Genomic DNA, 25,305 nt, shown 5'->3' with positions numbered 1-25,305 from the left:
TTGGCATCAGTTTATTTGCCATAAATATCGTTGGTCCAGGCTGAGAATCATGAACATTATTGTTATTAATCTTTATTGGATGAATATTACAACCTATTTCTTTGTGTACTTGAGTATTTCAAAAAAGTTTTTTCAACAAAGGATATCCACAGAAGCAAAGTAATAAAAAACCTTGCACAGTATTGTTATTAATCTTTATTTGGTGTTATTACAAACTGTTTCTTTAAACATTTTAAAAAAGAAATTGCAGCAGAATATGTATTGGAGTATTTCAAAAAAGTATTTTCAACAAAGGATATCCAGAGAACAAAAGTATTAAAGAACCATGCACATTATTGTTAATAATCTTTAAAGAAATTTATGGTGGATTGAGAGAATCCGCCCAAAAAAAGGAATACACTTATAGCATAAGTGTATTCCTTTTTTTGGGCGGATTCTCTCAATCCACCATAAATTTGTTTCAAGTTTAGACAATACACAGCACCATTAACTCATTCACTCTGTATTGACAGAGTCCATAATAACATTGTGAAATATTGAAGCTATAAAGAGCTTTTTTCACAAATTTACATAAGAAGTAGTGCCATTGGTTTTTTGTAAACTTACATGTTAATAATCTTTATTTGATGATATTACAAACTGTTTCTTTAATCATAAAAAACAAATGCAGCATGATAAGTATTGGAGTATTTCAATAAAGTCTTTTCAACAAAGGATATTCAGAGAACAAAAGTAGTAAAGAACCATGCACATTATTGGATGATATTAAAAGATGTTTCTTTAAACATTAAAAAAAAACAATTGCAGCAGAATATGTATTTGAGAATTTTTAAAAAGACTTTTCAAGAAAGGATATCCAGAGAACAAAAGTAGTAAAGAACCATGCACATTATTATTATTAATCTTTATTGGATGATATTACAAACTGTTTCTTTAAACATTAAAAAAAAAAAAAATTCAGCAGATTATGTATTTCAGTATTTCAATAAACGCTTTTCGACAAAGGATATCGAAAGAACAAAAGTATTAAAGAACCATGCACATTATTGGATGATTTTACAAACTGTTTCTTTAAACAATAAAGAAAAACATAGCAGTAGAATATGTATTGTGGTATTTAAATTAAGTATTTTCAACAAAGGATTTCCAGAGAACAAAAGTAGTAAAGAACCATGCACATTATTGTTAATAATCTTTATTGGATGATTTGACAAACTGTTTCTTTAAACAATAAAAAAAAATTGCAGCAGAATATGTATTGTGGTATTTGAGAAAAGTCTTTTCAACAAAGGATTTCCAAGGAACAAAAGTAGTAAAGAACCCTGCAAATTATTATTAATAATCTTTTTTTGAATGATTTTACAAACTGTTTATTTAAACAATAAAAAAAAAAATGAAGCAGAATATGTATTGTGGTATTTGAGAAAAGTATTTTCAAAAAAGGAGTTCCAGAGAACAAAAGTAGTAAAGAACCATGCACATTATTGTTAATAATCTTTATTGGATGATTTTACAAACTGTTTCTTTAAACAATAAAAAACATTGCAGCAGAATATGTATTGTGGTATTTGAGAAAAGTATTTTCAACAAAGGATTTCCAGAGAACAAAAGTAGTAAAGAACCCTGCACATTATTGTTAATAATCTTTATTGGATGATTTTACAAACTGTTTCTTTAAACAATAAAAAAAAATTGCAGCAGAATATGTATTGTGGTATTTGAGAAAAGTCTTTTCAACAAAGGATTTCCAGAGAGCAAAAGTAGTGAAGAACCATGCACATTATTGTTAATAATCTTTATTGGATGATTTTACAAACTGTTTCTTTAAACAATAAAAAAAATTGCAGCAGAATATGTATTGTGGTATTTGAGAAAAGTATTTTCAAAAAAGGAGTTCCAGAGAACAAAAGTAGTAAAGAACCATGCACATTATTGTTAATAATCTTTATTGGATGATTTTACAAACTGTTTCTTTAAACAATAAAAACAAATTGAAGCAGAATATGTATTTTAGTATTTAAATAAAGTCTTTTCAACAAAGGATTTCCAGAGAACAAAAGTGGTAAAGAACCATGCACATTATTGTTAATAATCTTTATTGGATGATTTTACAAACTGTTTCTTTAAACAATAAAAAAAATTGCAGCAGAATATGTATTGTGGTATTTGAGAAAAGTATTTTCAAAAAAGGATTTCCAAAGAACGAAAGTAGTAAAGAACCCTGCACATTATTGTTAATAATCTTTATTGGATGATTTTACAAACTGTTTCTTTAATCATAAAAAAACATATGCAGCATGATAAGTATTGGAGTATTTCAATAAAGTCTTTTCAACAAAGGATATTCAGAGAACAAAAGTAGTAAAGAACCATGCACATTATTGGATGATATTAAAAGATGTTTCTTTAAACATTAAAAAAAAACAATTGCAGCAGAATATGTATTTGAGAATTTTTAAAAAGACTTTTCAAGAAAGGATATCCAGAGAACAAAAGTAGTAAAGAACCATGCACATTATTATTATTAATCTTTATTGGATGATATTACAAACTGTTTCTTTAAACATTAAAAAAAAAAAAATTCAGCAGATTATGTATTTCAGTATTTCAATAAACGCTTTTCGACAAAGGATATCGAAAGAACAAAAGTATTAAAGAACCATGCACATTATTGGATGATTTTACAAACTGTTTCTTTAAACAATAAAGAAAAACATAGCAGTAGAATATGTATTGTGGTATTTAAATTAAGTATTTTCAACAAAGGATTTCCAGAGAACAAAAGTGGTAAAGAACCCTGCACATTATTGTTAATAATCTTTATTTGATGATATTACAAACTGTTTCTTTAATCATAAAAAATAAATGCAGCATGATAAGTATTGGAGTATTTCAATAAAGTCTTTTCAACAAAGGATATTCAGAGAACAAAAGTAGTAAAGAACCATGCACATTATTGGATGATATTAAAAGATGTTTCTTTAAACATTAAAAAAAAACAATTGCAGCAGAATATGTATTTGAGAATTTTTAAAAAGACTTTTCAAGAAAGGATATCCAGAGAACAAAAGTAGTAAAGAACCATGCACATTATTATTATTAATCTTTATTGGATGATATTACAAACTGTTTCTTTAAACATTAAAAAAAAAAAAATTCAGCAGATTATGTATTTCAGTATTTCAATAAACGCTTTTCGACAAAGGATATCGAAAGAACAAAAGTATTAAAGAACCATGCACATTATTGGATGATTTTACAAACTGTTTCTTTAAACAATAAAGAAAAACATAGCAGTAGAATATGTATTGTGGTATTTAAATTAAGCATTTTCAACAAAGGATTTCCAGAGAACAAAAGTAGTAAAGAACCATGCACATTATTGTTAATAATCTTTATTGGATGATTTGACAAACTGTTTCTTTAAACAATAAAAAAAAATTGCAGCAGAATATGTATTGTGGTATTTGAGAAAAGTCTTTTCAACAAAGGATTTCCAAGGAACAAAAGTAGTAAAGAACCCTGCAAATTATTATTAATAATCTTTTTTTGAATGATTTTACAAACTGTTTATTTAAACAATAAAAAAAAAATGAAGCAGAATATGTATTGTGGTATTTGAGAAAAGTATTTTCAAAAAAGGAGTTCCAGAGAACAAAAGTAGTAAAGAACCATGCACATTATTGTTAATAATCTTTATTGGATGATTTTACAAACTGTTTCTTTAAACAATAAAAAACATTGCAGCAGAATATGTATTGTGGTATTTGAGAAAAGTATTTTCAACAAAGGATTTCCAGAGAACAAAAGTAGTAAAGAACCCTGCACATTATTGTTAATAATCTTTATTGGATGATTTTACAAACTGTTTCTTTAAACAATAAAAAAAAATTGCAGCAGAATATGTATTGTGGTATTTGAGAAAAGTCTTTTCAACAAAGGATTTCCAGAGAGCAAAAGTAGTGAAGAACCATGCACATTATTGTTAATAATCTTTATTGGATGATTTTACAAACTGTTTCTTTAAACAATAAAAAAAATTGCAGCAGAATATGTATTGTGGTATTTGAGAAAAGTATTTTCAAAAAAGGAGTTCCAGAGAACAAAAGTAGTAAAGAACCATGCACATTATTGTTAATAATCTTTATTGGATGATTTTACAAACTGTTTCTTTAAACAATAAAAAACATTGCAGCAGAATATGTATTGTGGTATTTGAGAAAAGTATTTTCAACAAAGGATTTCCAGAGAACAAAAGTAGTAAAGAACCCTGCACATTATTGTTAATAATCTTTATTGGATGATTTTACAAACTGTTTCTTTAAACAATAAAAAAAAATTGCAGCAGAATATGTATTGTGGTATTTGAGAAAAGTCTTTTCAACAAAGGATTTCCAGAGAGCAAAAGTAGTGAAGAACCATGCACATTATTGTTAATAATCTTTATTGGATGATTTTACAAACTGTTTCTTTAAACAATAAAAAAAATTGCAGCAGAATATGTATTGTGGTATTTGAGAAAAGTATTTTCAAAAAAGGAGTTCCAGAGAACAAAAGTAGTAAAGAACCCTGCACATTATTGTTAATAATCTTTATTGGATGATTTTACAAACTGTTTCTTTAAACAATAAAAAAAATTGCAGCACAATATGTATTGTGGTATTTGAGAAAAGTATTTTCAACAAAGGATTTCCAGAGAACAAAAGTAGTAAAGAACCCTGCACATTATTGTTAATAATCTTTATTGGATGATTTTACAAACTGTTTCTTTAATCATAAAAAACAAATGCAGCATGATAAGTATTGGAGTATTTCAATAAAGTCTTTTCAACAAAGGATATTCAGAGAACAAAAGTAGTAAAGAACCATGCACATTATTGGATGATATTAAAAGATGTTTCTTTAAACATTAAAAAAAAACAATTGCAGCAGAATATGTATTTGAGAATTTTTAAAAAGACTTTTCAAGAAAGGATATCCAGAGAACAAAAGTAGTAAAGAACCATGCACATTATTATTATTAATCTTTATTGGATGATATTACAAACTGTTTCTTTAAACATTAAAAAAAAAAAAATTCAGCAGATTATGTATTTCAGTATTTCAATAAACGCTTTTCGACAAAGGATATCGAAAGAACAAAAGTATTAAAGAACCATGCACATTATTGGATGATTTTACAAACTGTTTCTTTAAACAATAAAGAAAAACATAGCAGTAGAATATGTATTGTGGTATTTAAATTAAGTATTTTCAACAAAGGATTTCCAGAGAACAAAAGTAGTAAAGAACCCTGCACATTATTGTTAATAATCTTTATTGGATGATTTGACAAACTGTTTCTTTAAACAATAAAAAAAAATTGCAGCAGAATATGTATTGTGGTATTTGAGAAAAGTCTTTTCAACAAAGGATTTCCAAGGAACAAAAGTCGTAAAGAACCCTGCACATTATTGTTAATAATCTTTATTGGATGATTTTACTGTTTCTTTAAACAATAAAAAAATGAAGCAGAATATGTATTGTGGTATTTGAGAAAAGTATTTTCAACAAAGGATTTCCAGAGAACAAAAGTGGTAAAGAACCCTGCACATTATTGTTAATAATGTTTATTGGATGATTTTACTGTTTCTTTAAACAATAAAAAAAAATTGCAGCACAATATGTATTGTGGTATTTGAGAAGAGCAATAGGTATTCGAGCTGTGTAATGAAGTCTAGAAGGGAGCAGGGAGCGTGTGACAAGCTGCATTACATCAGCAGAAGAAGCAGTGCCGATAGCAGGGTGGCGTGGGAGGAGATGTTTCTCTTGCACGAGCATGGAGACTGAGCTTTCAAGACGGGATGTTGAAATTTTAGAGATGGGAGGAGAATGGGAGTGGCTGCGGTGGGGGGCGGAGTTCCGATTCTTGCCGAGAAGCCGAAGTCCCTAAATTCTACAGGGGAAACATTTATGATACAACACCGGTTAAAGGACAGAAGAGGTGAGGTCACTGCAGTCACGTGGCTTCTGTGAGTTCACTGGTCCTTTTGCGGCAAGGGATCTAGCTGCTACTCGGGGATAAAGTACTGGAACTTCTGGAAGGAAGCTGTGTGTGTGAGGCAGAGGTATCCTCTTTATAATATTTATCTGTAAATAATGCACTGGTGAGGTATTTGTATATCAGGCAATTGGTATATCTATATAATATTCTATACCTGTAGATAAGGTACTAGGATTATTGAACAAAAGTATCAACCTTGGGACCCCCTCTTCTTCTACCGGACGTGACGCTATGCATACAGCTTCTGCTGCACTGCATGCTGGGAGTAGGTTCGTGGTTTCCTGCTGAAGATCACGCTGGTACGAAAGCTGGCAATTGTATCCTGGGATTTATAGCACTTTCCCCTGTTTGTTTCCTGGGATGTGCTGACTCTCAGCTGCCTAACAACCAAGTCAGTAAATCAGATATAGACTGATGGGTGTCTTACGTGTGCAATGTTGTTTGTGTATAACAGTATTAGTGTGTGTAACTGTTTTATACTGTGTGTGTGTGATAAATGTGTAGCTAATTGCGGGAGGAGCAGCACAATTCTACTGTTCTACATGATATGTAGCTCCATATAAGGTCTATAAACTATGTATTTTGTTCTTTATATTAGATAGCGGAGAAGTGCAGTACATATTAGCTAGAGGGAATATTATATCTGTATGTTAGGTGCTGGGAAGGGGGTTTGTGTGCACTTGTGCAGAGGGAACCTCTCTATAGTATATGTCTGTATATAAGGTATATGGAGGGGCTGTTTGTGATGCATAGTCAAAGGGCTATTATGATGTAAAATTACATAGTGACTCTGTAATGCTATTTCACCCACACACATAGGTAGAACGTCTCTACTAAGGTTTTGTAGAAGTTGGCTCTGTTTGAGTGAGAGAGAACCTGTCTCTGATAATATGTACTGTATATCTATAAGGTACTGAGGAGGGGTCTGTATGTGTGAGAGGCAGAGGGAACATCTCTATAATATATATCTGTATAGAAGATACAGTGAGGTGTCTGTGTATATGTTAGGTAAAGGGAACTTCACATGTGTGTGTGTGTGTATATATATATATATATATATATATATATATATATATATATAGGGCTGGGCGATATGGGCAAAACAAAATTGCATTTTTTTAAAAAAAAAACGCAATTGCAATTTCATCGCAATTTTTTTTATAAATGACTATAACGCCTTCATTTTGCATTATAAAATTTATTTAACACTACATAATCTTAATGTACATGTTTCTCAATGCCCAATACACTCTTGGAGCATAAAAATACAAACCACAAAATAGTTAAAATAAAATTTGCTGCCTGTGATGTGATTAAATAGTAGCCACTAGCCAGTTATTAGGTCTTATGACACACAACATTGTCATGTTTTCTTGAACAAGAATAAAAAATGGGGTTTATTTAGCAGCGCTAAAAAAGCTAGGAAATGATGATACCAATCTAATTTAAGTTTTATACAATCTTGTGTATTTAAAAATTCTTATAACACATAAAAACAACAGCAAATGCTATTCCTAATTAATAAAGGGACGTCTCCCTTATACAACACTTATAAAAACAGACTAGAACCATATATTGATAAACCCTAGAATTCCAGGTATAAAGGAATTAATTCTCTAGATAACATATGGCAACCAACAATTTTATAGGATAAATGGTGAATTGAATATTTAAAAGGCACAAATGTATCAATCCTAATATATTAAAAGCAAATAGATTCAGCGCTAATTTTCAAATTGATTCAACTGTGATTAGAAGTTGAGCGTAACAGCTTTACAGTTCTTCAGTAACAAATACCGTTATAAAGTTACACAGTTACTTTCCTTGGACATATAATTAGCTCAGGTGTGCTGGATAGTTAAAAAGGCAAAAAACAGCCGTTTTTCTGATGTAGGTGCCAAAACAATCGTGGTTAATGGAAATGGTTAATTTAACATATGAATACCTTTATGTCGTTAAAGTTCAGTTTGCATGTTTTAAAAACCGTAGTGCAAATTAGTGTAGAGGTACCTTAATCTGTCCTGGTTGCAACCGCTGATAGTCTTCACTGTGAGGGATTCACAGACTGATAGTTCCTGGTGCTTCTGATAAGTCACCTGACCTTCTCTTTGATTCAGAGGTCAGGGGTGATGATCCGTTCTGGTGATGTAGTTATCCTTTTTTTGTTTTCCTTTCCTCTTATAGCCCAACTATTGTTTTCAAATGGTTTCCCTCAGACTTCTTAAGGTTTGAAGAAATCTTTGGTCAGTGTTTAGCAGTAACACCGCATTCCCTGAAGTAACCAAAGGTAGATTTTAACTTGCAGGGTCAGGAGAAAAGTTTAAAGTTGCAGGGTCACACAGCTTTGTGACAGTAGTAAATGAAGTTTAGTAGAGTGTAGCAGGTCCCATTCAACGCGTTTCACCCTTCTGGGCTTTATCAAGATAAAGATAAAGCCCAGAAGAGTGAAACGCGTTTAATGGGACCTGCTACACTCTACTAAACTTCATTTACTACTGTCACAAAGCTGTGTGACCCTGCAACTTTAAACTTTTCTCCTGACCCTGCAAGTTAAAATCTACCTTTGGTAACTTCAGGGAATACGGTGTTACTGCTAAACACTGACCAAAGATTTCTTCAAACCTTAAGAAGTCTGAGGGAACCGAGATGAAAACAATATTTGGGCTATAAGAAGAAAGGAAAACAAAAAAAGGATAACTACATCACCAGAACGGATCATCACCCCTGACCTCTGAATCAAAGGGAAGGTCAGGTGACTTATCAGAAGCACCAGGAACTATCAGTCTGTGAATCCCTCACAGTGAAGACTATCAGCAGTTGCAACCAGGACAGATTAAGGTACCTCTACACTAATTTGCACTACGGTTTTTAAAACATGCAAACTGAACTTTAAAGACATCAAGGTATTCATATGTTAAATTAACCATTTCCATTAACCACGATTGTTTTGGCACCTAAATCAGAAAAACTGCTGTTTTTTGCCTTTTTAACTATCCAGCACACCTGAGCCAATTATATGTCCAAGGAAAGTAACTGTGTAACTTTATAACAGTATTTGTTACTGAAGAACTGTAAAGCTGTTATGCTCAACTTCTAATCACAGTTGAACCAAAGCTGTTACGCTCACTTTCTAATTACAGTTGAATCAATTTGAACATTAGCGCTGAATCTATTTGCTTTTAATATATTAGGATTGATACATTTGTGCCTTTTAAATATTCAATTCACCATTTATCCTATAAATTTGTTGCTTGCCATATGTTATCTAGAGAATTAATTCCTTTATACCTGGAATTCTAGGGTTTATCAATATATGGTTCTAGTCTGTTTTTATAAGTGTTGTATAAGGGAGGCGTCCCTTTATTAATTAGGAATAGCATTTGCTGTTGTTTTTATGTGTTATAAGAATTTTTAAATACACAAGATTGTATAAAACTTAAATTAGATTGGTATCATCATTTCCTAGCTTTTTTAGCGCTGCTAAATAAACCCCATTTTTTCTTCTTATCCACCATTTAGTTCTCTTTGAGGGAAGAACTTTTTTAGCAGCAGGAATCCACCTTTAGGCGCTCCTATCACACTACACATGTTTTCTTGAACAGTCATTCTAACTGTGGACAGTGGTATGATTAATGAAGCAGTGTAAGCCACATACACACATACATACACACACACACACACACACACACACACACACACACACACATACATATATATATATATATATATATATAATATTTGTTTTCTTCTTTTTTAAACATTTTAATTTGACTGAAAATGAGCCCTGCTCCTGTCCAGGAATCCATTACAGGCATATAGCAGTAGGGGTGGGGGCTGCTCGTTTCAGAAATGCTGTGCCTTGCTGATATAAAATACATTGTAGATGCAGTTAAGTTAACCCAGCAGCTAATAGCAGAAGGGACTGCAGTTTTAGCCTTTTTGGGAGCCGTGGGGTTAACTGCATCTGCTATGTATTTAAGCCGTTTCTCAGAGAGCAGGATATTGTGTGGGAGGTTCCATAATGTTTACATACCCTAAGTTTCAGACTGCAGATGTCCCTAGGAGGAAATATAAGTATGTGGCTTTCTCTGCTCTTCATTCCTGCATGGGCTCCTTTTAGATTTCTAGATTGATCGGCTGCTTCTCAGAACAGAAAGTGAAAGTAAAAGAGCCATTTTACAAATGTGTGCTAAAAGTAACCACTAGATGGAGCTGGTTTGCAAGAAATCACAAATAAATTAATGCATTACAGCCACTTCTAAAGGAATTTTTTATGTAGGAAAAAATTGCGACTCCTCGCGGGTTTAAAATCGCAGCGATTAATCACGTTTTTAATACCAAAATATCATGTATGAACGGCTTACTCACCAGGGTCATAGGAAGCAGTAAGGAGTGTCAGATATACTGACCAGTTCTCACCCGGTTCTTGTATAGGGCTGAGTAGTCTTCAGTTAAGTGGCCGTAGAAGCAGTGAATCCGGCCGTCGGCTGGTTGTTGGTCTGGAGCAGGCCCGTAAGCAGGGAGGCACAAAGATGGCGGGTGTTCGCGCCTTATTTACAGTTTGCGCACCAAGGAGTCCCGGTCGAGTTATCCCCTGATCTTTAGGGGCCAGATGTTTCGGCACACACCGTAGTGCTGTCCGTGCCTTGAGAAGGTGTAGAGGGTGAGTATGGGCGCTCTCGGCAGAAGCCTCTCCAGGGTCGGTAAACAGGCAGGACTTTCGTTCAGATGCAGCCTCACCCACTCAGAGAATGTTAGTAGCGGGTAGCTCCGGAGCGGATCCCCGGCCCTCCAGAGCGGTGCTGGCAAGAGGGGACTGGTGGCAGGTGATGTTTGTCGGAGGAGCAGGCTGCTACTCCGGAGCGGAGCCCCGACCCTCCGGAGTAGGGGGACAGTAATAGCCAGCAGATGAGGTCCAAATCAGCTTGTGCCCGTCGAGTTCAGATCAGCTTGGGTGGTGGTAGTAGCGGGTGAGCTGTGTCCGGAGGTCCAGGTAAGTTTGAGTGGTAGTGGGGATGTCCAGGGTAGAGCTCCGATCTTCCAGGCTGAAGCTAATGGCGGCCTGTGCTCTCAGCAGTGGCACTGCTGGTAATCGGCTCCGTGGTCACTCTTAGGTTAAAGTGGCTAAAACAGGGCACCATACCAAGGTATAATGTCTCTCCACGACAGCTAACCACCCAGGTGGACTTTGAGGCCAAAATGTATACTTAGTATAGCTTTTTTAGCTTATTTTAAACTATTAGTCTGAGGAGCTCGGCATACACACATCCATCCAGTACAGTGGTGTTACGGTACCAACAGTGTACCAAGGGTTAATACCAGGGAACAACGTCCTGCATAGGGAATCAGCAATTCACAAACCAGCCAGTTTTCAGGTTTAAACAGAATGTCTACTTTATTTGAAGGCAGCACACAGATTTATACACCCTGGCTTCAGGTTACAAAGGGCATTGGTTTAACAGTAAAGCAAACATATGAACAATGCATCAAACCTCTAACAATTGTCTACTGACAGGTAAAACAGATTAACATATTAAGTTAATTAACTAGGGAAGAACGTTTACTCAGACAATCTGATGTTGGGCAGTCTAGTTAACATAATCACACAAGGACACAATCAGTTTACCCAGACAGACTCATGAGACACAATCAGATCTGAAACATACATAGAATACATCTTATTACTGAATATAGGAACAGTTCTTATTAGCTATAAAGTCTTTTATGCCCACTTGGCTTATAGAGTCACAATTGCTCCCACAAGGGGCACTCACACCCTGTACCCATCCTGTATTTATGGATACAGGGTGACATAGACATAAGACAGAGTTATGAAAGTACATGGGGTGTCCAGCATATAACATTCCATATTTCCATGCAGTCTCTGGGTATCCTTAAGCCCATGTACCTCCAGCCCAAAGAATGTTCCATAACAGGCCCTCCAATGTACAGTGGCGAGATTGGTTTTGTCACATCTCTCCCCTTTTCCAAACAGACTAACAGGGTATCTGACCTCCTGCCGGTCAGTGCCCTGGTTAGTCCAGCAACCCACCCATAAAACACAATTAGTAGTACAGCCCACCCACAATAAATGGTTACTACACCTGAGTACGGGGAAAACTTGTCCATGTCCAGGTACCTCACCACAGCTGTGTGGGGGACTGGTACGCTGAATTGGTGGGTTGCGAGGTGGGCAGAGACCAGCTGTACTCTGCCCGGGTGCCAGCACTACCATGGAAGTAGCCTGGTGGGAGCCTGGTTGCTGGAGGGGGAGACCGACTGTCTCCCCTTTGGATACATAGCTGTGCTGCTGGAGGGGGAGACCAATCGTCTCCCCTTTGGCTAAACAGCCGTGTTGCTGGGGGACAGGACCAACTGTCCCTACCCCTTTTAACGCAGCCTGCCGCTGGGGAATGGAGTCTGGGCTCCCAAAGTCAGGCTCTGCAAAGGACTCCCATAACAAGCCAGGACCATCAAACTCCTCTCCCTCTGGTTTGTCATGCTCGGCTGTCCAGGGTATATAATGTGCCATATACCACCAGAGCGCCTGGTAGGCATGTCAGTTTGCTGGGACAATCCATCTGGATTCCCGTTATGAGAGAGAATTCCTGTCCATACCAACAAGGGTTCAACTTCCTCAGTGCCCAGACCAGGGCCAAACAGTCCTTCAAAATCCCATCAGCTTCTTTACGAGTTTTCTGTACCTGCTCTTTATAGGTATCCACAATCCCTTCATACTGACATAGGGTGCCCTTGAGTTGCTGCACCTCACTATGAGCCAGCGTCAGCTTCTCCTCAAGTGTCGCTAAGTTTGTCTTTAAGGTTTCATGTCCCACTCTCAAGCTGGTGTTTTCTGCAGTCTGTCGGTGCAGCTTGTCTAGCAGAGATTCACGTTCTAAACGTGCTTTTTCCTCTGCGCTCCTCTTCTCCTTCATCAGCGCATTGTAACGGGACCTCCACATATCAATAGCGGATAGAGATTTACTGAGCTCATCGTCCTGGGGCTTAGCAGCAGGTGGGTCAGTCTCTGCTGCATGGATCTGGGCACGGGTAGTCACAGAGTTAACATCAGCGGGACCCATAGGAGCGTAGGCAGAAACAAGGGGGGCCAAGTCATTTCCAAGAAGAACATCAGCAGGTAAGTCCTTCTTGACCCCCACATTCACAGGTCTAGCGCCCACTCCCCAATCCAAATGTACCCTGGCAACAGGTAGGCTGAACACATCGCCCCCTGCTACCCTCACAGCCACAGTGTCTCCAGTGTACTGTTTCTCAGACACCAAGTTCTTTTGAAGCAAGGTCATGGTAGCACCAGTATCCCGTAGACCACTGACCTTCTTCCCATTCACTTTAACCAGTTGCCGGTTATTCCGGTGGGCAGCTTGCACAAGGTCTGCCTCATGTAGGATGCTCCAGCATTCTTGCGCCTCTACGTAGCGGGCCGCAGGCTGAGGATTACGTGGGATTCCGCCGGCGGGTCTTCTCCAGGACTGCGCTTGGTTCGCTGCGTTTAGGGGACACTCTGGTCTTTTGTGCCCTAGTTGCTTACATCTAAAGCACCGAATAGGTTGTGAGTAGCACCGCAAATTGAACAGGGCTCTCTGAGGGTAGTTCGTGGCCGGAGGCCGTGTGGTATAGCGGTGCGCCGGGGTTTGGTAACTGGCAGCTGCTGGGGTGACTGGGGGTCTGTACTCCACTCTAGCAGGGGGCTTAGTGGTAGCAGTGTCCAGTTTGCGGGCATCCGTATACTCATCTGCCAAGCGAGCCGCTTCCTGCAGGGTGGAGGGTTTACGGTCCCGAACCCACTCTCGAACTCCTGCGGGTAACTTGTCGAAGCAATGTTCCAACAGGAATAGCTGCAGCACCTCTTCCCCAGATATGGCTTGGCACCCCGCTATCCAGTGAGCTGCTGTGCGGTGCACCTTACATGCCCACTCAAGGTAGGAATCTCCAGCTAATTTAACAGTGTCTCTGAACCGCCTCCGGTATGCCTCCGGTGTAACCGCATACCTGGAGAGCAGAGCCTCTTTTACAGTATTATAATCCCTGACTTCCTCATCTGGAAAGGCCCGAAAAGCCTCTCTGGCCCGGCCGGATAATTTTCCAGATAATATTGTGACCCAGTCCTCTGCGGGTACCTTGTGTAGTGCACATTGCCTCTCAAAATCCGCAAGGTACCCATCAATCTCTCCTTCTGTTTCCAGGAAGTTTTTAAAAGCTGCAAAATTTACTTTTCTCTTTTCCATCTTAGTCAGTATTGTAATAATCCCCCTCTTCCTGAGGTTACTGGCTTGTGTAGTTGCTCTTCTGGGCGATAAGGTTCATTCCGTCGCTGCCACCAATGTTACGGTACCAACAGTGTACCAAGGGTTAATACCAGGGAACAACGTCCTGCATAGGGAATCAGCAATTCACAAACCAGCCAGTTTTCAGGTTTAAACAGAATGTCTACTTTATTTGAAGGCAGCACACAGATTTATACACCCTGGCTTCAGGTTACAAAGGGCATTGGTTTAACAGTAAAGCAAACATATGAACAATGCATCAAACCTCTAACAATTGTCTATTGACAGGTAAAACAGATTAACATATTAAGTTAATTAACTAGGGAAGAACGTTTACTCAGACAATCTGATGTTGGGCAGTCTAGTTAACATAATCACACAAGGACACAATCAGTTTACCCAGACAGACTCATGAGACACAATCAGATCTGAAACATACATAGAATACATCTTATTACTGAATATAGGAACAGTTCTTATTAGCTATAAAGTCTTTTATGCCCACTTGGCTTATAGAGTCACAATTGCTCCCACAAGGGGCACTCACACCCTGTACCCATCCTGTATTTATGGATACAGGGTGACATAGACATAAGACAGAGTTATGAAAGTACATGGGGTGTCCAGCATATAACATTCCATATTTCCATGCAGTCTCTGGGTATCCTTAAGCCCATGTACCTCCAGCCCAAAGAATGTTCCATAACAGGCCCTCCAATGTACAGTGGTGAGATTGGTTTTGTCACAAGTGGCTAACTCCGCCCCCCTTAATCACGTTTTTAAATTGCAGATGCGATTAATCGTGCAGCCCTAATAAATATAAATATATATATATATATATATATATATATATATATATATATATATATATATATATATATATATATATATATACCGTAAGCTCATCAAGTTTATTTTATTTAAAATATTTAGTTTTATGTAATGAAATAACTTTGCAATATATTTTCATTCTTTATTTTGAACTTTTTTGTGTCGTCTGGTTCAGAAAATTAAGCAATTTCTAATTCTATGAACTTAGATGCACCCTGCTGACTTCTCAAGGCTAACTCAGCTACATATATGTCTCTAAGTGGCATTATCATATAACAACTGCACTTTATACTAACATTATGACTGTAGCTAGCCTTGTTGTCTCTAAATAAAGAAAATGGTGGGTGGAGTTTGGCTATTGAAAAATAACTGCTGTAAAAAAAGGATGTTAATGTTAGACTTGGCTGATATGTTATTCTATAGCAACACAACAGGAATATCCTTTAATTACAAGGTGTTTACTGTCCCTTTAAAGGGACATTATACACTCAAACATATGGGCTAATTAAATAAAGCATTAAAAGAAAATAAAAGTTTTTAATTAACATGTGTTATCTATTTTGCTGCTTAAAGTGAAGGTCACTTTTCATGTGAAAGTGCCCGGTTTTAAAAAAACTATTAAAAATGGGCACTTTCATTCATGAAAATTGACATAGCACCGTATTTTAAAAATTCTTACCTTGTTCTTCTTTAACGCCGGATCGGCCTTCTGAAACGACGCCCCGCCTGCTTCTTCCTGGTTTACTTACCCAGCAATGACGAAACTGGCTTCCTCCAATCACGGCATTGCCTCATGCAATGATTACCCCGGGGGGAAGGCCGTGATTGGAGGATGTCGGAATCGTCATTGCGTACGTATGAAGAGGCTTGCGACGGGCTGGTCAAGCACTGGAGCGGCTTCAAGAAGAAAAGGTAAGTATAGTTTAAAAAAAAAAAAAAAAAAAAAGGCTGAAATGTCAATTTTCAGGAATGAAAGTGCCCTTGTTTTTAATAGTTTTTTTAAAAAACAGGCACTTTCACATGGAAATTGCCCTTCACTTTAAGGTCCTTAAAATGATGTTAAAGTCGTCTGACTTCATGAGAATACGTTTGTAATACCCAGTAGCTACAGAACAAGGCTTTTTACCACACTCCCTAAATAGTGTTTGCTGGAGCGGTCTGTGTAATGTGCTTTGTGCAGTACTATGTTCAAATGCAGAAACAATGCAGATATACTCAGAAGCTGCAGAAATCCACTTCCCTTTCCCCCTCCCGGTTACCACAGATCTCCTCCAGTCTCTGCAGAACCTAATTAAATGCTGTGGTAACCGGGAGGAGGAAGGGAAGTAGAATTCCTGCAGCGTTAGAACGGACTGTGTGAAATCAGCAGACACAGATAAACACAGAAGCTGCTAAACTCAGCAGCATATTTTCCCTTCTGTCCGTTCTAACACTGCAGGAATTCCACTTCCCTTCCCCTCCCGGTTACCATAGCATTTAATTAGGTTGTGCAGAGACTGGAGGAGATCTGTGGTAACAGGGAGGAGGAAGGGAAGTGGAATTCTGCAGCTTCTGTGTTTATCTGCATCGTTTCTGCCTTTGAACATAGTACTGCACAAAGCACATTACACAGACCGCTCCAGCAGGAGGGCTGTCTGTAAACACTATTTAGGGAGTGTGGTAAAAAGCCTTGTTCTGTAGCTACTGGGTATTACAAACGTATTCTCATGAAGTCAGAGGACTTCAAACTTTAACATCATTTTAGGACCTTAAAGGGACATGAAACCCACATTTTTCTTTCTTTCATGGTTTAGATAGAGAATATAATTTTAAACAACTTTCTAATTTACTTCTATTATCTCATTTGTTTCATTCTCTTGGTATAATTTGTTGAAGGAGCAGCAATACACTAATGGTTTCTAACTGAATACATGTGTGAGCCAATCACAATTGACATATATATGCAGCCACCAATCAACAGCTAGAACCTAGGTTCTGTGCTGCTCCTGAGCTTACCTAGATAAACATTTCAGCAAAGGATAACAAGAGAAGGAAGCAAATTAAATAATAGAAGTTAATTGGAAAGTTGTTTAAAATTGTATTCTCTATCTGAATCATGAAATACATTTTTTAGGTTTCATGTCCCTTTAAGCAGCAAAATCAAACTCCAGGTGCCTTTAAACAATTTTGATGATGTGGAAAAATAATAAATGCAGTATAGTGTAAAACTGTGCATGGGTACACAAGGGAATTCCAGAGAATTATCACCAATTTGAACTTATATTTTCATTAATTATTTAATTAATGCAAACTAAAGTTGGTTTCTAAAAGTGCTAGGTCTATTGAAAAGACAGCATATAGTTTGCGTGGGTAACTCACAGAAGAAATAAACACAATGGAATTGATATTCAAAAACCATAAATGTAAATAGTTGGAAACAGCTTCAGCACAAGGTTGTCAAAGGGTTAAAGGTTTGTAAATAGTAAAAAAAAAAAAAAAAAAAAAAAAAAAGCTATGTATTGTTAGAGAAGTTAAAGGGACGGTCTACCCCAGAATGTTTATTGTTTTAAAAAGATAGTTAATCCCTTTATTACCCATTCTCCCTAAGGGTGATGCGGGAAGCCAGATATGGACCCGTTGCTCAGTGTGCCTAGAGCTTTATTACCCATTCCCCAGTTTTGCATAACCAGCATGGTTGTATTGATACACTTTTTACCTCTGTGATTACCTTGTATCTAAGCCTCTGCAGAATGCCCCCTTATTCCAGTTGTTTTGACAGACATGCATTTTAGCCAACCAGTGCTTACTCCTAGGTAACTCCATATGCACAGTGTTATCTATATGGCACAAATGAACTAACCCCCTCTAGCTGTGAAAAACTGCCAAAATGCCCAGCGATAAGAGGCGGCCTTCAAGGGCTTAGAAATTAGTATATGACCTTACCTAGGATTAGCTTAGAACAAAGGAAAATTGATGATAAAAGTAAATTGGATGTCCTATCTGAATCAGGAAAGTTTAATTTTGACTAGACTGCCCCTTTAATGTATACCCCTTATGACAACGAACTGTACATGAGACTGTCTCTCTCTCTCTGTGTTTAGGCTCCTGTTACTGTGAAGATCACGTACAATAGACGTCACTGTGTTTGCCAGTAAAGGGGAAACATTATAAGAATATCTGACAAATTCAGTTGTGCTGAACAAGACAATGTCTGACAAGAACCAAACCTCAGACCTTCCTGATGCACACAGAGGTAAGCAGGATGTCACATGTATGTCACCTGGTTTTGTCATCACAATGGGATAATATTTACATTAACTAACCAGAAACCTCAGTGATCTGTTTGTCTTAAAGGTACATAGGGGTTGATAGTATATTACCCCAAGGCAGAACATGCTGTGATCTGAGATGTCATTTCTGCAGAAAGAATGGGACACATGCAGGAACTGTTGGCTGTTTAGCTTTGCAGCGCTGCGCTTCATCAGGCTGTTGTCTTCAAACTGCACTGTGCTCTGGCTGCACTGTGTAAGTTTTCCTTAACAAAGTGCATCCAGAACAAAGTGCTGTTTGAAGAGAACAGTCAAATATGGAGCATCGCTGCAAAGCAGCAGTGCATTTATTATTATTATTGACTGACTCAAGACATAAAAACAACACTTTTTTTTTCTCTGCAGCTAATGTGCAATGTACTATATTATAAAACTTTAAAAAATGCTTTATTCTCCAGTAACTCAACACATTGCAATTGAGCTGGTGCTTTACTGTAACTGCTTAAAGGGACACTGAACCCAAATTTTTTCTTTTGTAATTCAGAAAGAGCATGCAATTTTAAGCAACTTTCTAATTTACTCCTATTATCAATTTTTCTTCGTTTTCTTGCTATCATTATTTGAAAAAGAAGGCATCTAAGCTTTTTTTTGGTTTCAGTATTCTGGACAGCACTTTTTTATTGGTGGATCAATTTATCCACCAATCAGCAAGGACAACCCAGGTTGTTCACCAAAAATGGGCTGGCATCTAAACTTACATTCTTGCATTTCAAATAAAGATACCAAGAGAATGAAGAAAATTTGCTAATAGGAGTAAATTAGAAAGTTGCTTAAAAATTCACGCCCAATCTGTATCACGAAAGAAAAATTTTGTGTACAGTGTCCCTTTAACCCCTTAACGACCAAGGACGTACGCCACACGTCCTCAAAAAAAAAATACAGTTAATGACCGAGGACGTGTGGCGTACGTCCTTGGTCTGGAAAGCAGCTGGAAGCGATACTGCTCGCTTCCAGCTGCTTTCCGGTTATTGCAGTGATGCCTCAACATCGAGGCATCCTGCAATAACCCCCCTTGGCCATCCGATGCAGAGAGAGCCACTCTGTGGCCCTCTCTGTACCGGACATCGATGGCCGGTTTCGTTGGTGGGTAGGAGCCAGTCTGGGAGGCGGGTGGGCGGCCATCGATGGGCCGTATGATGTGGAGGGGGGCGGGATCGTGGGCGGGAACGCCGGGTGCGCGCGCGCACGCACGCGCGGGAACCGCTACACTACAGAAAAATGATGGGAGAAAAGTGGCAGTGATTGCCAAATATATTTACATATATGTCGATCTAAGAGATCTGGGAGGGGTGGTGGGTTGGTCTTTTTGGGGGGGCAAGCTACACTACAGAAAATTATTTAAAAAAAAATAATAAAAACATATTTTACTATAAACTGGGTACTGGCAGACAGCTGCCAGTACCAAAGATGGCTACTAATAAGTTAGAGGGGGATGGGTAAAGAGCTGTTTGGGGGGTATCAGGGAGGTTGGGGGCTAAGGGGGGATCCTCCAGAGCAGCATATGTAAATATGCCTTTTTTTTTTATTTATTTTTTATCAAGGATAGCTTTTTTTTTTTAGTACTGGCAGACTTTCTGCCAGTACTTAACATGGCGGGGACAATTGTGGGGTGGAGGAGGGAAGAGAGCTGTTTGGGAGGGATCAGGGGGTGTAATGTGTCAGGTGGGAGGCTGATCTCTACACTAAAGCTAAAATTAACCCTGCAAGCTCCCTACATGCTACCTAATTAACCCCTTCACTGCTAGCCATAATACACGTGTGATGCGCAGCGGCATTTAGCGGCCTTCTAATTACCAAAAAGCAACGCCAAAGCCATGTATGTCTGCTATTTCTCAACAAAGGGGATCCCAGAGAAGCATTTACAACCATTTGTGTCATAATTGCACAAGCTGTTTGTAAATGATTTCAGTGAGAAACCTAAAATTGTGAAAAATGTTACTTTTTTTTTTATTTAATCGCATTTGGCGTTGAAATGGTGGCATGAAATATACCAAAATGGGCCTTGATCAATACTTAGGGTTGTCTACTACACTACAATAAAGCTAAAATTAACCCTACAAGCTCCCTACATGCTCCCTAATTAACCCCTTCATTGCTGGGCATAATACACGTGTGGTGCGCAGTGGCATTTAGTGGCCTTCTAATTACCAAAAAGCAACACCAAATCCATATATGTCTGCTATTTATGAAAAAAGGGGATTCCAGAGAAGCATTTACAACCATTTATACCATAATTGCACAAGCTGTTTGTAAATAAATTCAGTGAGAAACCTAAAGTTTGTAACAAAATGTGTGAAAAAGTGAACAATTTTTTTTATTTGATCGCATTTGGCGGTGAAATGGTGGCATGAAATATACCAAAATGGGCCTAGATCAATACTTTGGGATGTCTTCTAAAAAAAAATATATACATGTCAAGGGATATTCAGGGATTCCTGGAAGATATCAGTGTTCCAATGTAACTAGCGCTAAGTTTGAAAAAAAGTGGTTTGGAAATAGCAAAGTGCTTCTTGTATTTATTGCCCTATAATTTGCAAAAAAAAGCAAAGAACATGTAAACATTGGGTATTTCTAAACTCAGGACAAAATTTGGAAACTATTTAGCATGAGTGTTTTTTGGTGGTTGCAGATGTGTAACAGATTTTGGAGGTCAAAGTTAGAAAAAGTGTGTTTTTTTTCCATTTTTTCCTCATATTTTATATTTTTTTATAGTAAATTATAAGATATGATGAAAATAATGGTATCTTTAGAAAGTCCATTTAATGGCGAGAAAAACTGTATATAATATGTGTGGGTACAGTAAATGAGTAAGAGTAAAATTACAGCTAAACACAAACACCACAGAAATGTAAAAATAGCCTTGGTCCCAAACGGTCAGAAAATGGAAAAGTGCTGTGGTCATTAAGGGGTTAATTTAAAAATTTAAAATGATCTGCAGAAAATTTTTCACTTAAAAAATCTCATTGCAGAAAGTGGGAAAAAAGGAAATTTATTCTTACCTGATAAGTTTTGTTTCTTTTACGATACGATGAGTCCACGGATTTCATCCTTACTTGTGGGATATCGCCTCCTGGTCAGCAGGAGGAGGCAAAGAGCACCACAGCAGAGCTGTATATATAGCTCCTTCCTTCCCTCCCACTCCAGTCATTCGACCAAAGTTAGGAAGAGAAAGGAAAAGCCAAGGTGCAGAGGTGACTGAAGTTTAACAAAAATAAAGATCTGTCTCATAAAAAACAGGATGGGTCGTGGACTCATCATATCGTAAAAGAAACAAATTTATCAGGTAAGAATAAATTTCCTTTTCTTTTACAAGATACAATGAGTCCACGGATTTCATCCTTACTTGTGGGATACAATACCAAAGCTATAGTACACGGATGAAGCAAGAGGGACAAGACAGGGAACCTAAACTGAAGGCACCACTGCTTAAAAAACTTTCCTCCCAAACACAGCCTCAGACGAGGCAAAAGTATCGAATTTGGAAAAAGTGTGAAGAGACGACCAAGTTGCAGCTTTGCAAATCTGTTCAACAGAAGCATCATTTTTGAATGCCCACGAGGAAGCCACATCTCTAGTGGAGTGAGCCGTAATTCGTGCAGAAGGCTGCTGTCCAGCAGTCTCATATGCAAACCGAATGATACTCTTCAGCCAAAATGAAAGAGAGGGAGCCGTAGCTTTCTGACCCCTACGCTTACCAGAAAACACAATAAACAGGGAAGAAGAATGACAAAAATTCTTAGTCGCTTGTAAGTAAAACTTTAAAGCACGGACAACGTCCAAATTATGTAACAGCCGTTCCTTCTTAGAAGAAGGATTAGGACACAAGGAAGGAACAACAATTTCCTGATTAATATTATTATTAGAAACAACCTTAGGAAGGAAACCAGGTTTCGTACGTAACACCACCTTATCAGAATGGAAAATAAGATAAGGAGAATCGCATTGTAATGCTGAAAGCTCAGAAACTCTGCGAGCAGAAGAAATAGCAACCAAAAATAAAACTTTCCAAGATAATAACTTAATATCTATGGAATGCATAGGTTCAAATGGAACCCCTTGAAGAACATTAAGAACTAAATTCAAACTCCAAGGAGGAGCAATTGGTCTAAACACAGGCCTGATTCTAGTCAGAGCCTGAGAAAAAGATTGAACATCTGGAACATCAGCCAGACGTTTGTGTAGCAAAATAGACAAAGCAGAAATCTGTCCCTTTAAGGAACTTGTCAACAACCCTTTCTCCAATCCTTGGAAAAAAGATAAAATCCTGGGAATCCTAACCCTACTCCATGAGTAGCCCTTGGATTTGCACCAATAAAGATATTTACGCCATATCTTATGGTAAATCTTTCTAGTAACAGGCTTACGTGCCTGAATCAAGGTATCACTGACCGAATCACAGAACCCTCGCTTAGATAAAATAAAGCGTTCAATCTCCAAGCAGTTAGCTGCAGAGAAATTAGATTTGGATGATGGAAGGGTCCCTGAATGAGAAGGTCTTTCCTCAACGGAAGCTTCCATGGTGGCCGAGATGACATTTCCACCAGATCGGCATACCAAGTTCTGCGAGGCCACGCAGGAGCGATGAGGATCTCCAAAGCCCTCTCCTGTTTGACTCGAGCAATCACCCGGGGAAGGAGGGCAAATGGAGGGAACACATAAGCTAGGTTGAACGACCAAGGCACTGCCAAGACATCTATCAGCTCAGCCTGAGGATCCCTGGACCTGGACCCGTATCTCGGAAGCTTGGCATTCTGACGAGATGGCATAAGATCCAACTCCGGCCTGCCCCATATTAGAATCAGGTTGGCAAATACCTCCCGATGGAGTTCCCATTCCCCCAGATGAAAAGTCTGTCTGCTCAGAAAATCCGCCTCCCAGTTTTCCACACCTGGGATGTGGATTGTCGACAGATAACAAGAGTGAGCCTCCGCCCACTGAATTATCCTGGCTACTTCTGTCATCGCTAAGGAACTCCTTGTTCCTCCCTGATGATTGATGTAAGCTACAGTCGTAATGTTGTCAGACTGGAATCTGATGAATTTGGCCAAGCCTGAAGCGCATTGAAAACTGCTCTCAACTCTAGGATATTGATGGGAAGCAGAGACTCCGATCGAGTCCACACACCCTGAGCCCTCAGGGAGTTCCAGACTGCTCCCCACCCCAGCAGGCTGGCGTCCGTTGTCACTATCACCCACGAGGGTCTGCGGAAGTATGTCCCCTGGGACAGATGATCCAGCAACAACCACCATAGAAGAGAGTCCCTTGTCTCCTGATCTAGATCTATGTGAGGAGACAAATTTGTATAATCTCCATTCCACTGCCTGAGCATGTTCAGTTGCAGAGGTCTGAGATGAAAACGAGCAAACGGAATGATGTCCATTGCTGCTACCATCAATCCAATTGCCTCCATGCACTGAGCCTGCAAATAAAAAGAGGAACAGAGGCGCCAACATGGCCTAGTATTGCCAGAGCGTGTAAACAACAAGTGCAGAAAATGGAGTATACTCACAAGCAGGGCGCACCCATATTGTGCTATTGTAGCAGGCTGGAACTAAGCAGTGGTCCAGCTCACTGATCTCCACCAGCATAAATCCAAAGGGTCCTTGAGAGAGCCTGTTGGTTAGTATCTGAAAGGACAAAGAATACACACACGCATAGCCCAGTACCGTTTGGACCAAAGAGGTATGTGACTAATAAGTTGCACTTACAGGAGACAAAGCACCTCCAGGTGCAGTACCAGCAAACTGGGACCTCTCAGCCGCCCAGTGGACTGTATCACCACGAAGCAGGACAGTAGCAATCCCAAGCGAAATGCCCGAATGGCCAGCAAAAAGTGATAATGATGTATGGTGACAAGAACCATACAACAGCAAGTGTATATTTAAAAAACTTTATTTTAAAAAAGTGACGTGTTTCTCAGCCACCTATGGGCTGTTTCATCAGGCTATAAAACAACATTGCAACACACTTGCTATATAACAGGAAATGATAAAAGCACAATGATCTGATAGGTCAACCAATTAATACAATTAAAAACCTTCCACCTGTGTTTGTTAATTGGTAGTTAGTTGATATGGTAACCTCAGTATACAAACCTAACATGTAATACATAAAATATTAAAAATACAAATCGAATCGATACATGTATAAACTAAAATGCACATCAAATCCTATATTAAGAGCCTGTAAGTGCAACTTATTAGTCACATACCTCTTTTGGTCCAAACGGTCCAAAACCGTATTCTTTGTCCTTTCAGATACTAACCAACAGGCTCTCTCATGGACCCTTTGGATTTATGCTGGTGGAGATCAGTGAGCTGGACCACTGCTTAGTTCCAGCCTGCTACAATAGCGCCATATGGGTGCGCCCTGCTTGTGAGTATGCTCCATTTTCTGCACTTTTTTTTTACACGCTCTGGCAATACTAGGCCATGTTGGCGCTTCTGTTCCTCTTTTTATTTGCAGACTACGATTAATCAGGATGACCGTCCTATGACATAGAGCAGCCACTTCAATTTTGGATTATCCTTTTTGTTTTTTGGCTCTATGGACATTCTCTTCTTTTTTTTATTGTTGTGTATATATATGACTATTTTTTCTGCTTTTGTTTCTGTGTTATGGTGATATAACCATTCTATAATTGAATAATAATTTTTGGTGTTAGGGTCTTATAGTGGCGAGGAGGCGTGGGTGTGGGATACGTTTGGGTACACCACACTCTTTGCATTTGTCCATGCACAGCCAGGATTGGACTGAAGGGTTCGGCATGTATTCAGAATCTTTAACTTTCTGACTTCCGTCAAAAAGATCTTCATGGATAGAGAGTCGATTAGAGTTC

At 38.2% G+C, this 25,305-nt stretch overlaps 1 protein-coding gene across 5 annotated transcripts in view; it reads left to right on the top strand.

Annotated features, from left to right (window-relative positions):
* Positions 1-5,917: 5,917 nt before the first annotated feature.
* LOC128657132 (gastrula zinc finger protein XlCGF26.1) overlaps positions 5,918-25,305 on the top strand; it is a 131,407-nt gene continuing 112,019 nt past the window's right edge. For 3 of the 5 annotated variants that reach the window (XM_053711381.1, XM_053711380.1, XM_053711377.1), the window contains exons 1-2: positions 6,232-6,342; positions 18,240-18,391. In XM_053711381.1, the coding sequence (XP_053567356.1) occupies positions 18,346-18,391 (46 nt within the window). In that variant the 5' untranslated portion in view covers positions 6,232-6,342; positions 18,240-18,345. Of the gene's footprint in view, positions 6,108-6,231; positions 6,435-18,239; positions 18,392-25,305 lie in introns of those variants that run through there. The other 2 variants (XM_053711379.1, XM_053711378.1) reach the window with 2 other exon arrangements.

This window comes from Bombina bombina, chromosome 4, assembly GCF_027579735.1.
Source record: "Bombina bombina isolate aBomBom1 chromosome 4, aBomBom1.pri, whole genome shotgun sequence".
Taxonomy (NCBI): domain Eukaryota; kingdom Metazoa; phylum Chordata; class Amphibia; order Anura; family Bombinatoridae; genus Bombina; species Bombina bombina.
Note: the sequence above shows the minus strand (reverse complement) of the source record. Positions and strands in the feature narration are given on the sequence as shown.